At 41.9% G+C, this 14,539-nt stretch overlaps 1 protein-coding gene across 6 annotated transcripts in view; it reads left to right on the top strand.

The window, feature by feature from the left end:
- Positions 1-14,539, top strand: part of LOC112224859 (semaphorin-5B) — a 289,959-nt gene that overhangs the window by 248,318 nt on the left and 27,102 nt on the right. For all 6 annotated transcript variants that reach the window (XM_042306582.1, XM_042306580.1, XM_042306579.1 and 3 more), the window contains 5 exons: positions 7,813-7,930; positions 8,324-8,505; positions 9,560-9,703; positions 10,078-10,225; positions 10,619-10,844. In XM_042306582.1, the coding sequence (XP_042162516.1) occupies positions 7,813-7,930; positions 8,324-8,505; positions 9,560-9,703; positions 10,078-10,225; positions 10,619-10,844 (818 nt within the window). The remainder of the gene's footprint in view (positions 1-7,812; positions 7,931-8,323; positions 8,506-9,559; positions 9,704-10,077; positions 10,226-10,618; positions 10,845-14,539) is intronic.

Here is a 14,539-nt window from a genome sequence, read left to right as displayed (position 1 = left end):
CTTGTCAGTTTACTAAATGACAAGCCTTCTGGCATGATGTTTGTGACTCCCTGGCCTTTATTATGGAGGTCCCTTTCCCTCTTGACCCTGAAATATACCTTCTGGGTAACTTCAACTTTATTCCTCATTTAAGGAATAATTTAAAAATCAAATTTACAGAAATTGCCCTTGCCACTGCAAGAAAATGTGTTGCACTGACATGGAAATCAGATTCCCCTCTCCCAATTACAAGATGGCTCTCTGAAATGAATGTATATTCATATGGAGAAGATTACCAATGCTTTAAGAAATAAATTCAACTACTTTGTGAAAATATGATAACCCTTCCTGGACTATATTGAAACACTTCCATTGGGGTCGATGTCGATCAATGTAGCTATTGTCTCGCTGTAATGTACTGTTTGTATTGTTTTATGTTGATCTCTCTTGTCATTTGTCTTATTTAGTCATTATTATTATTATTACAATTCTAATTTGATTTATTTCTCATTTTTATTTTCTAATGTGTTATTGTTTTAGTATTATTTTTATTGTGGAGGGTGGGGAGGGTTGAATGACCTTTTGTTGTAGTACTTACACATGCTGTATTGTATTGTTCTGTTGTTGAATAATTGAAAAATGAAATCAAAAAGAATCAAAAAAGAGGGAAAGAGAAGTGATCTCAATCCCACCAGTACCTCCAAGCCCTTTATCTAAGAGTTTCCTCTGAGGTCGAGTGTTACAGTAAACTGGCATGGGTTAGGAGAGCAGATGGTTCAGCTGGGATGCCCTGTGGTGGTGTTAGTACGTCAGGACGGCTCTCCTCTCATCTTTTCTCTGGTAAAGCGTCCTTCGTTCCCGCTCTCTCTCGCTGCGCTCGTCAAAAGCCACCAAGTCAGCATTCTTTCCAAGCTGCCGCATTTTCATAGTCTTAAGAGCTTACATGGATGGCTGGCTTTCATCGCTGGCCTGGCCATCCGTTGGCCGCTGTGTGTGTGTGTGCATGTGTGTGCGCGCGCACGATTTCTCCACTGTTATTAATGAGCTCGGAGGTAAACTTTCAGCTAAAGTGATTTAGCTGAAAGGGTGATTTAACCCAAGGGTGTGCGTGCATGCCCCGAGGGCCTGACATCTGGCTCACCCATAACAGAGGGTAATTGTTGGACCTCAGATCTGCACCATGTTCTTACTATGCACGTCCTTATGTATTCTTCTTCTTCTCTCAGAAAGATATCTGCTTTGCTCTTAATTATTATGCACAACCGCCCGGCTTCTTAAGTGTGTGTTTAGACTCTGTCTGTCTATGTGTCTGGGTAAACAGAATGCAAACTAACTGTTGTTGGTGATGCAGCTATAAGTAATCAAACATGTTATTTTTGCCATGTCTTCACCCTCTCATTGACCACTCATTTAAAGCTATGGCATAGCGTAAGGGTCTCCTTTTTCTGTCTGATGGAGGTCACCACAACAACATGGATCTCTTCCAAACATGGATCCCTTCCCCCTTCTCCCTATAGCTCTATGTCAGGTCATCTCTGATACAGGCTGGTAAAATATGTCAGCCTAGGACAATGGCCTCCCTAGGTTCTAGAACACCTTCCTCACCAGGCTGTAGGACTTGCCTTAGGCTTGGCTGTGTGTTCTGTATGAACACAACAGTGTTGCCTCAACCTCCTTTCTGAAACACCAGAGACCCCATTCAAATGAACCAAGAGGCCAGTGCCAAGAACACAATGCCCTTTCTTTCTCCCTGCTAGCTAAGGGGGCTCAAGGGAAGCTGTACAAGGAGTCAGTAGTGAGCAGACCTGAGGTCAAATATTTTAAATACTTTGAGCGTTTGCTTTGCTTTTTGGGAGTTTTCTATTAGTTATATTGCAACAGGCAAGCTCAATCAAGTATTTCAAATGATTTCCAATACAATTGAACCCAGGTCTGCTAGAGACCCGATTGAGAGTCGGTTGGTACGGGCTAATTGGAGGCAGTAAGGGTTGGTGAGTTGATTACAACAAGTGGTCAACACTTTCCCTCTATACCTGTTCCTCTACATTCTTAGAAAAGATGTGATATTTTCAAACACATCCGTGTGTCTAGTTAGAAACAACACATATTGTGTTACTTTTAAGACAATCACCATGTTGGCACATTTAACACATGATTTGTGTAGATTATTAAAAACAGTCATTGTTAAAAGTAACATGTCATTCCTAACTAGACACACGGATGTGTTAAAAAATGTTTTATTCCACATATTGTGTTGTATTCCACTTAAAGCATCTTTAAAATTCTGTAAATGACCGGGGAAGACGTGTAAAAAACAAAACCATTTACTACATAAATGTATTGCTCCATATACAAAATCTTATATAAAACAAGTTCTGTACATGCAAAATATCATTCTTGAAAGATTTCAAACATGTTAGTGCTAGGAAGAAACACAGTCCAGGGAAACCTACTCTGACAATTTTGTACCTGAGATCAGACTTTTGTTGGCTATGGTAATCATTTTTACCTTGTTAAAGGCAAAAATCTACCTCTAATATAGACAGTTAAACTGTTACAGCACTCCCAATCACAGGTGGCCAAAAATAACTACCTGAAAGCCACATCCCCACTAAGCAATGCCTCCAATATAATTTCCCAGCATGCCTTGTCTTGTTGAGTGCATTGTAGAGTTACCACCCGTGACAGTGGGGTGCAAGGACAACAATCTCTCCCTTAATGTGAGCAAGACAAAAGAGCTCATCAATGACTACAGGAAAAAGCGGGCTGAGCCCCCATTCACATTGACCGGCTGAGCAAGCCCTCATTCACATTGACGGGCTGAGCCCCCTTTCGAGCCCCCATTCACATTGACGGGCGATTCAAGTTTCTTGGTGTCCACATCAGTAAGAAACTATCATGGTCCAAACACACTAGGACAGTTGTGAAGAGGGGCACGACAATCCCTATTCCCCCTCAGGAGACTGCAAAGAATTGGCATGGGTCTTCAGATCCTCAAAAAGTTGTACTGCTGCACCATTGAGAGTTGATTGAATCTTGGTTGAAAGATTCCAGAATTTCTGCTTATTCCCTCCCATTTTCCAAGAAGTTCCCAACTGGGATTTCTGGAAAAGTCACCAGAATTTGACATCCTACCTGCAAGTCACATTGTGCTGGCTTGAAAAGTGATGTGTAACTCCTATTGGAATCTCACCAGTGCTTGGATATTTTTATTTTATTTAACTAGGCAAGTCAGTTAAGAACAAATTCTTATTTTCAATGATGGCATAGGAACAGTGGTTTAATACCTTGTTCAGGGGCAGAACAACCTATTTTTACCTTGTCAGCTCAGGGATTTGATTTTGCAACCTTCCGGTTACTAGTCCAATGCTCTAACCACTAGGCTACCGGCCACTCCAAAAATGATTATTTTTATTCACGCAACCTGCATTCAGAATGACTGCCAGGGTTTAGTATGTTGCATTACCACCCCCAACTGGACTATAATAAAAATCCATTATACTTTGTGGGAAATATGATAATGAGAATGATTATGGTAAAATTTGCCTATTTAGCCTTACTTCTTGAAAACTTGTCTGAAAGAATATGTCAGGAATAAAATGTTGCCGTCTTCTCCGCATTTGCCTCAAATGGTCAGCTCATTCAGATAAAGAGGAAATTGACCTTGTTTCTTGTTTCATATTCCTTCTGCTGACTGGCTGAGGCTCACTCCAGGCTGTCAGTTGTCACTTCACTTCACGTTTAATTGCAGGAATTGACTCCAAATGTGTTGAAACTTTTAAACAAATAATGTTGTATCAAAACAGTGATTGTGTTTAAAGTAATGCAGCATGTGTCGGATCTAACCAGACACACAGATGTGTTAAAAAATAACATTATCATCTAAGAGTGTAAGGTCTTCTCTCTCTCTCTCACTCTCTATCTCTGTTTCTCTCTCTTCTCTCTCTCTCTAGCTCTCTGTCTCTCTATCTCTCTCTGTCTCTCACAGCTTAATTTCATCATTAATGGGTTTAGAATTAATTACCCCTCATTAAGCCCCTGTTTTACTGGGAGCTTACAATGTATTTAATCACTGTTTGGTTCCTGTGTGGTGTTCTGAGTGAGGGGGAGGGGTGTTGGGAGGGGGTAGGAAGGAGGCAGGGGAGGTGAGGGGGGATAAACGGGCTGATTTGTTTACCTCTAGTCAGATGCTCTGTTAGAATCACAGGGGTGAGAGCTGTGTGTCTGGAGGGAGTGTGAGTTTATTTGTACACGGTTTAATGACCAGCCATTGTGTGGTCTGGTCTGTTAGCAGTAGTCTTAGCTCTAGGGAGGCTCTCTGCTTGTGTTTACTGCTTTGACTGACTATCTCTCTCTCTCTCTCTCTCTCTCTCTCTCTCTCTCTCTCTCTCTCTCTCTCTCTCTCTCTCTCTCTCTCTCTCTCTCTCTCTCTCTCTCTCTCTCTCTCTCTCTCTCTCCTACTCTCAAATTTGATACACTGTAAAAGGGATACTGTGAAATTGACAGTAGCTTACAGGCAACTCGGTGGCTACAAACATGTTCTATTTCATATTACAGTACACATTCTGTAATATAAATACAGTATCAAAGCAGGTACTGTGTAATCAGCAGGCACTGTGTGATCAGAAGGAATGGATGGATGAATGAATGAAATTCATTTCGGGGAAGGTTTTGTATTTCACAGTATTTTACTGTAATTACAAGGGATCGGTGCAAGCATGTTGGCTGCTAGATAAAGTGTTTACACATTGCATTTCTAGAGACTTATCAAAGGCTTCCTAACTGGCAGCGAAAACATGGTAAAACCGACCAAAAAGAGATGGCAAAATACTCAACCATTTAAGGTCAACTTATTTGTTTTTTCCAAAAATGATTTTATAATAAAAATGTTTAATCAATTTAGTTACAATTCTAAATAATAAACAATCAAACAAAAGTGAATCAATCCAACTTAACCCTTGTGTAGTCTTAACATTATATATACTCCCCTTGTCCTAAGGGTCAAAAATGACCCGCCTTCTCTAAAACCCTAAAATAAAGCAGCTTAATTGAATGTTAAACCCCAAATCTATTTAGCATGAAGAAACAACCTGTCATTCATCACAAACTTTGTGAATATCTGGGTTTCCCCTCTTCACACTGCAGAAAGACTGCATTTAATCAGTTGACACCACTCATTTTTATTACAACACACCTGTCATCATTTTTTTCTTTACTAAAGTAGAGGTTTATTATTATTACTTATTGCTAAGGGTACTGCATAGGTGTAAACATGTATTTTTGAGCCAGAGAAAACACTTGTATAGCCTAAGAAAGTAGCAGAAATGTGCAGAAAGTAGTTTTGAATGCATTTTATTGAAGGGAAACAATAACAGTATTGAACTTTATTGGCAACATAGTAATATATTCTTATATACTGTACAATGAGGAATTCAACTACCAAATACTAGTCTTCTCCCATTTTTTGAACCATTAACCCCACCCACAAGGTGTATAAACAACAACAATAAATAAGAATAAAATGAGATAAGAGATACAAAACAAAAAGGTGAAGAGCATAAATCAATCAACTCTAATTAGCACATGTATGACAGTATGCAAGTGTGTGTGCATGGACTTTGCAGATGTATTTCTCACATGTGCAGCACATAGTATTTGTTTTACAGTCCTTCTTTGGGGGGGCAGAATTGGCATCTCCTTCTCTTGCCTGCCCCAGCTGCAGCCTCAGGTGGATCAGGGCAAGATTCAGCCCCCTGAACAGCTTTCACAAGCGCTGCAGAGGCTGCTGTGCGGGGGAGACGCTCCCTTCTTTGAATGTGTGGGGTTACAAGTGCCTTTCCCAGCTGCTCCAGGAACACCCTCCTCTTGTTCCGTGTATCAGGCATCCAGGTAGGGTTGATCTTGTTCCATATCACGAAGGCATTGAATGAGGACACATCTATGATGTTATGGAAGATAACCAGGGGCCAGCGGGCAGTCATCCTCCTGCAGCTGTAAGTTACAATCACCTAGTCCAGGTTGTCCATGCCTCCTTTGTTGTGGTTGTAGTCCAGGATGATTGCTGGGATCACTGATCTGAGCCATTTTGGGCAGTGTGCTCAGGAAGACCACATTCTTATTCCTCTTTGGGAGGTAAGAAACTAGAGTGGTGGTGGGGGTGAAGGCAAACCTTGATGAGAAGGCCTCTCTCCCCCCTTGTTGTGAGGAGTGCAGGGGGGAGCTCAGGCTTGTTCTTTCTAACTGTGCTGAACTTCCTCTTCAGGAGCTGCTGGCTGAGTTCAATCAGTAGCACACATAATCTCAATTTCTCTGTGTGTGTGTGTGTGTGTGTGTGTGTGTGTGTGTGTGTGTGTGTGTGTGTGTGTGTGTGTGTGTGTGTGTGTGTGTGTGTGTGTGTGTGTGTGTGTGTGTGTGTGTGTGTGTGTGTGTGTGTGTGTGTGTGTGTGTGTGTGTGTGAGAGAGAGAGAGAGACCCTAAGACAGTCGTTATATCCTGGTGGTGTGCAGCTTTCATGGAAACAAAGGTGATGCTTCACATCTTCTAATGTTGGGGTCACTCTAGGAGAAGTCATACAATTTGAAGTTGAAAAAAGATAATTTAGTGGGTTTTCTCTGCTGTTAAACATAGTGGTGGGTCATGTTTGACCCTTAAGACCCTTAAGACAACACAAGGGTTAAGCTAATGACATAAAGAGAAATACAAACAAATTCATTCAATTAAAAAAACACACAGGTAACATCAGTCCATAATTTAGTTAGACATGGTTGTTCTGGTGGAGTGGTTGACAGTGTGTTTGTATCTTTGTGTTGGGGAGGGGAAGATGTTTAAGGTTTATGACTTGGTGCCACTCCAATCTGTCCTCTATTTGAAATGATGGTGCAGTATAATCACTTACAAGTTAAATTGATACAGCATTTTCACTCACGGGTCCAACAAATTTAGCGTCTTACAAGGCAAACTTCAAAATATGTTAATGAGCCAGAAACAACACAACTATGCACCCACTAGAGGTCAAAGGGTTTTTGGCGATCCAATGATACAGCTGTATTTTGAATGGTACTGTAATTCCACCCCACAGAATACAGTACCATTCAAAATACAGCTGTTAAGGTTTTCTTCCGGTGAAAGAGAGGAGGACCAAAATGCAGCGTGGTTATCTCAATACATCTTTAATAAAGATAATGACAAACAATACAAAAACAATAAAGGTAACATGAAAATCCAAAACAGCCCTATCTGGTGCAAACCAAACACAGAGACATGAACAATCACCCACGAAACACTCAAAGAATATTGCTGCCTAAATATGGCTCCCAATCAGAGACAACGATAAACACCTGTCTCTGATTGAGAACCACTCCAGGCAACCATAGAATTTTCTAGACAACTATACTACACCACAATCCCATAACCTACAAAAAACCCTAGACAAAACACAACCCATAAATAACCCATGTCACACCCTGGCCTGACCAAAATAATAAAGAAAACACAAAATACTAAGACCAGGGCGTGACAACAGCAATTATTTGCCCTGTCCATAACAGTTTCCCACAAAAATGATGCTGCAGTAAACAGTACTTTACTGTTGAAAATACCTAAATTACCATATCATTTACATTTTTTCGATCACAGTATATGCTTGGTAAGTATGACATGGTCAATGTTGCCAAAGTGAAGTGATACACATAACAATTATAAAAATAACAGCAACAACAACAATAAGAATAGTAGCTATAATACTATAATAGTCCTTCTCTATGTGCCTCTCCCTCCCTCCCTCCCTCCCTGTTCCTGTTCCTCTCCCCTCCTCCTTTCTCCTACCCCCTGTAGGCTATGCCTGGAGGCACGGGACCCCTACTGTGGCTGGGACAGAAAACAGAGAAGCTGCACCACTCTAGAGGACAGCTCCAACATGAGCCAGTGGAGTCAGAACATCACTGTGTGTCCGGTAAGATCCAACAGGGACCCACAGTTTCCCTCTCCCACCTAGCTCCTCATTGCATCTGTTGTCACTGGTGCACAATCCCCCATAACCCCATGGGACTGCCTGCCACATGGCAACACGGGCTGGCCGACACCCTGGAATACCTCCTGTCTGTCTGGTCTCTCCTGGGGACTGGCCCTACAGTAGTCTGACACTTTAACAATTTTGTGCTATGTCAACTCTCCTCAGGGACCCTGGTCCTGGTGTGACATTGTTACAGTTTGTCCAGGCCGCTCTCGCAAAATCATTTTTGAGCCTCAAGGGTCTTGTCATGCAGTACCACATGATTAATGATGGCATCCTGTCCGTTCCAGTCCCTGACGCTCCAGTCTCTCTCTGCCCTGTCTGACTTTTTAGCTGAGGAACCAGACCACCAATGGCGTCTTTGGACCCTGGACGACGTGGCAACCATGCAGCAATGACGATGGCGATGGCACCAGCTCCTGTCTGTGTCGCTCCAGGGCGTGTGACAATCCCTCTGCTCGTTGTGGAGGGAGGAACTGTGAGGGGTCCACCATCGAAGTCTCCAATTGCTCCAGGTATGTAGAACCACCAACCAACCACACCAATCTTACTCACTGTATGTCCCAAATGGCACCCAAATCCCTATATAGTGCACTTCTTAGTCTCTCTAGCATACTACATAGTATGAAGCAATGTACAGGGCATGCATTCTAAGCAGTATGCTTATAATGCTAGTGTGGATATTGGACATCTGCTCTGGTCAAAAGCAGTGCACTATGGAGAATAGGGTCCCATTTCAGATGCATCCTCAGAAATGCAGCATTGTACTCAGGCTGTGACAGAATTAGCATTCTGACAGGATAAGAGGTATGTCTACAAAACAGGGTTTTGATTAAATAATGTAGGTGACATCCAAGTTTCCCCTCAGAGGTCTTGTACCGTCTGTGTCTAAGGAAATTGGTCAATCACCATTACTGTGAGAGAACAGCTCTCAGATACAAAGTGCCGGCTCCTTCATGTGCAGGTAGCTGTATGTGTGTGTATGTGTGTGTGTGTGTGTGTGTGTGTGTGTGTGTGTGTGTGTGTGTGTGTGTGTGTGTGTGTGTGTGTGTGTGTGTGTGTGTGTGTGTGTGTGTGTGTGTGTGTGTGTGTGTGTGTGTAACCATTACAACTCAGACACAAAGTGGCGGAGCTCCTTTCATAGCTATGCCAGATTAAACCCAGGTCCAATTATCATTAGTGTGAGAGAACTGCTCATATACAAATTGCCGGAGTTGTGTTTGTGTGTGTGTGTGGGGCGGACCTCCTTTCATAGCTATGCCAGATTAAACCCAGGGTGGGGAAATTGAATTGTGTTTAGCCAGAAGTCGCATGCATACACCAGATAGGGGCAGTGAAACGTGTTGTTTTACAGGGTCAGCCATAGTGGTGTGGCACTCCTGGAGCAAAGGATTGTATTTCTGGTGTATTTCTTAGCTCCTGAGCAAGTGGTTCTCTTTCCTCTCATAATAACAAATGATGGCCATGATCATAAGTATGTTGATTGCTTGAAGGAAGCTGAAATGGTGCATTGGCATGTTTGTGATTCTTTAAACCTTCTTTAATAACATCACATTTCTGTTGCTAAAGAAACGGAGGATGGACACCATGGTCGTCATGGGGACAGTGCAGCACCACCTGTGGAACAGGGTTTGAGATGCGCCAGCGCTCCTGCAACAACCCCTCGCCCCGACATGGGGGACGTGTGTGTGTGGGCCCGGTCAGGGACGAGAGGTGAGAGGAGATGGAAGGTCTATTTGGGTCTATTTGAGAGAGAGCAATGTGAAGAAACTTTGATTTTGTCATACTTTTATCAAATGTAATTTTTTTGGCAAATAATTCAACAGTGTTTGTTTGACTCAAAAGAGCAAAACTCTCAAACATTTATGGTTGGCATTTATGAAGGAATGACCTTTATGATTCATTTATGAGACATGATGTGCACTTTTCAGTAACAGTATCTGTCCTCAGTATCTTTTGGGGGATGACAGTCTTCGGTAAATGTCAGCCCTCTTACACACGCCAGTGCCTCTCATGTGAGGAAGAATACAAATTTCAATTTCTCACAAAATGGACAATAAAGTTTCTCTCCTCTCCACTTCTTCTAGGTTCTGTAACGAGGGTGTGTCGTGTCCCCAGCCTATCTTCTGGTCCCTATGGGGTGCCTGGGCTAAGTGCAGTGCAGAGTGTGGAGGAGGGGTCCACTCCAGGGTCAGAAGCTGTGAGAACGGGAACAGCTGCCCAGGCTGCGCATTGGTATGAGACACACACACTTGCACAGACACACAGGCATCAACAAATCCATGCCATACTTACCTTCCCTTTCATACAAGACTCCTTTCTCTCCGTGGGATGTGTGAAGTTACGGTTCAGCTCAGTCTTGACTGGTTTCAGATGACTGAAATTCAGTTTGAGCTGAAATGCTTTCCCTCCTCTCAGTCAAGTTGGGCTTCCCACAGTGGACTCTAAAACATTCTCTAAACTGAGGATTTAGTTACTTTCATTATGAGTCCAATTAAAGTGTTATGAAGCAGCCAAATAACTCTCAGTATAAAATGGAGAAGAAAAAATATTTTAAAATAATTACCTCTCTTTCTCTGTCTCTCCCTCTCCCTTGCCCCCGCCTCCTCTACCTCTCCCCCTTTCCAGGAATACAAGGCTTGTAACCTTGAGGCGTGTCCAGAGGTGAAGAGGAACACCCCTTGGACCCCGTGGATGCCTGTCAACGTGACGCTGGGCGGAGCACGCCAAGAGCAGAGGATGCGCTACATGTGCCGCGCCCAGCTGGCAGACCCCCACGAGCTGCAGATTGGACGACGCAAAGTAGAGACCCGCTTCTGCCCCAACGACGGCATGGCCACCTGCGAGACTGACAGTGAGTGCTTGTCAATCATAGCGGCTTTGGGTGTTGCTAGCTAACTCATTGGTGTGGCTTTACACCAAGTGAAGCATGGATGAAAAGGATGCACCTGTCCAACACCAATCATTATCCTCTGGCTATTCTCTAAGCATTGTGGGGGTAAAACTGCCCTGACATAGTCACCACACTGTATCTCTCGCTGGGTGATCAGATTGATCACTAGAAATATATGGCGATTTCAGATGTTTGAAAAGGTCTCGAGAACATCAATATATGCCTTAGACCAATGCGCTACGGCAATTCACAATTCTCTAGCAAGCCGTGAGAATACTAATAATACTGATGATACTTGAAGGTAATAGTGAGAATACTAATAATACTGATGATAATTGAAGGTAATAGTGAGAATACTAATAATACTGATGATACTTGAAGGTAATAGTGCGTCATTTTCTATTATTTGGTTTTAAGCCTTCCCCAAACCTTAGCCCTAAACTTAACCACACGGACAAAATGCCAGCTCAAAGACAGAAATACATGCATTTTTTTTTAAAGGCAAATGTAGCCTATATATCAATGCATACTGATATCAAAAACTGGCTAGGTCAAATAGGGGAGAGGCGTTGTACCGTGAGGTGTAGCTTTATCTGTTTTTTTTAAACCTAGTTTGTTGTTTATTTGAGCAAAATGAGATGGAAGGATGTTCCATGCAATAAGGGCTCTATATAATACTGTACGCTTTCTTGAATTTGTTCTGGATTTGGGGACTGTGAAAAGACCCCTGGTGGCATGTCTGGTGGGATAAGTGTGTGTGTCAGAGCTATGTGGAAGTTGACTGCAAACAATTTGGGATTTTAAACACAATGTTTCTTATAAAAAGAAGAAGTGATGCAGTCAGTCTATCCTCAACTCTTAGCCAAGAGAGACTGGCAGCATAGTATTTATATCACCCCTCTGATTACAATGAAGAGCAAGACTTGCCACTCTGTTCTAGACCAGCTGCAGCTTAACTAGGTCTTTCCTTGCAGCACTGGACCACATGACTGGACAAGAATCAAGATAAGACAAAACTAGAGCCTGCAGAACTTGCTTTTTGGAGTGTGGTGTCAAAGAAACAGAGCATCTCTTTATTTCAGCTAGACCTCTCCCCATCTTTAAAACCATTGAATCCATATGTTTTGACCATGACAGTTTACAATCTAAGGTAATGCCAAGTAATTTAGTCTCCTCAACTTGTTCAACAGCCACACCATTCATTACCAGATTCAGCTGAGGTCTAGAACTTAAGGATTGATTAGTACCAAATACAATGCTCTTAGTTTTACAGATGTTCAGGACCAGTTTATTACTGGCCACCCATTCCAAAGCAGACTGCAACTCTTTGTTAAGGGTTTCAGTGACTTCATTAGCTGTGGTTGCTGATGCGTATATAGTTGAATCATCAGTATACATGGACACACATGCTTTGTTTAATGCCAGTGGCAGGTCATTGGTAAAACTGGAAAAGAGTAGAGGGCCTGGAGAGCTGCCCTGCGGTACACCACACTTTACATTTTTGACATTAGAGAAGCTTCCATTAAAGAAAACCCTCCGAGTTCTATTAGATAGATAACTCTGAATCCATGATATGGCAGCACATAGGTTTTTTCAACAATAGGTTATGGTCAATAATATCAAAGGCTGCACTGAAATCAAACACTACAGCTCTCACAATCTTCTTATTGTCAATTTCTTTCAACCAATCATCAGTCATTTGTGTCAGTGCAGTACATGTTGAGTGCCCTTCTCTATAAGCATGCTGAACATCTGTTGTTAATTTATTTACAGAGAAATAGCATTGTATTTGGTCAAACACCATTTTTTCCAACAGTTTGCTAAGAGCTGGCAGCAAGCGTATAGGTCTGCTGTTAGAACCAGTAAAGGCCACTTTACCACTCTTGGGTAACTGAATTACTTTGGCTTCCCTCCAGGCCTGAGGACAAAGACTTTCTTCTAGGCTCAGATTAACAATATGACAGATAGGAGTGGCTATAGACTCAGCTACCATCCTCAGTAGCTTTCAATCTAACTTGTCAATGCCAGGAGGTTTGTCATTATTGATCGATAAGAATACTTTTTCCACCTCTCCCACACTAACTTTACAACATTCAAGCTTGCACTGCTTTTCTTTCATTATTTGTTTTTTTATACATGAATACAATTGCTCACTCTTCGTTGTTGGCATATCCTGCCTAAGTTTGCCCACTTTGCCAATGAAATAATCACAAAAATAATTGTCAACATCAAATGGTTTTGTGATGAATTAGCCAACTGATTCAATGAAAGATGGAGTTGAATTTGTCTTTCTGCCCATAATTTTATTTAAAATACTCCAAAGTTGTTTTCCATCATTCTTTCTGTCATTGATCTTGGCTTCATAATAAAGTTTCTTCATCTTTTTGATGAGTTTAGTCACATCATTTCTGAATTTGCAGTAAAGTAAACCAGTCAGATGTGCAGCCAGACTTATTAGCCACTCCTTTTGCCCCATCTCTTTCAACCATACAGTTTTTCAATTCCTCATCAATCCATGGAGGTTTATCAGTTCTACCAGTCAGTTTCTTTAACAGGTGCATGTTTCTCAATAATTGGAAGAAGCATTCATCAAGTGCAGCGTCTGGATGCTCCTCCTTAATCACATCAGACCAACAAATATTTTTAACATCATCCACATGAGATTCACAGCAAAATCTTTGTATGATCTTTCATATACTATTTTAGGCCCAGCTGTTGGAACTTTGGCTTTCGTGGATATAGCCACTATATTGTGATCACTGCATCCAATGGGTACAGATATAGCAATGGGTACAGATATAGAACAAAGTTCTACAGCATTAGTAAAAATGTGATCGATACATGTGGATGATTTTGTTCCTGTAGTGTTTGTAGATAGACTGGCAGGTTGATTAAATAACCTGAACCAGATTACAGGCATTGGTTACAGTAAGAAGCTTCTTCTTGAGTGGACAGCTTGATGAAAACCAGTCAATATTCAGGTCCCCAAGAAAGTAGACCTCTCTGTTTACATCACATACACTATCAAGCATTTCACACATATTATTTAGATACTGAGTGTTAGCACTTGGTGGCCTATAGCTAAAGAAAAGGCTTTAGATGTGCCAAGTGAATCTGCAACCACAACACTTCAATAACACTTGACATAAGATCTTCTCTAAGCATTACAGGGATATGGCTCTGAATATATACAGCAACACCTCCCCCATAAGCATTTCTGTCTCTTCTATAAATGTTACATCCTTGTATTGCTACTGATGTATCATCAAATGAATTATCTAAGTTATTGATTTCATGAACCTTATTTCTAAGGCTACATATATTAATATGGGCTATTTTCAGCCCTTTCCTGGGTAGCTTATCAGAGATAGACATAATACTGAAAAGAGCAGACAAAGCAAGAGAAAAAAATATACATTCAGCAGTCCATTAATCAATGTGTGTGTGTGTGTGTGTGTGTGTGTGTGTGTGTGTGTGTGTGTGTGTGTGTGTGTGTGTGTGTGTGTGTGTGTGTGTGTGTGTGTGTGTGTGTGTGTGTGTGTGTGTGTGTGTGTGTGTGTGTGTGTGTGTGTGTGTGTGTGTGCGCGTGCTGCGGGGTTGAGGCTACAAACTCATAGGCTCTCATCCCTTCCAGGTTTCCGGGAGGGAGGGTGGAC

Source organism: Oncorhynchus tshawytscha, linkage group LG26 (genome assembly GCF_018296145.1).
Source record: "Oncorhynchus tshawytscha isolate Ot180627B linkage group LG26, Otsh_v2.0, whole genome shotgun sequence".
Lineage (NCBI taxonomy): Eukaryota > Metazoa > Chordata > Actinopteri > Salmoniformes > Salmonidae > Oncorhynchus > Oncorhynchus tshawytscha.
This window is presented reverse-complemented; position numbering and strand designations above follow the sequence as displayed.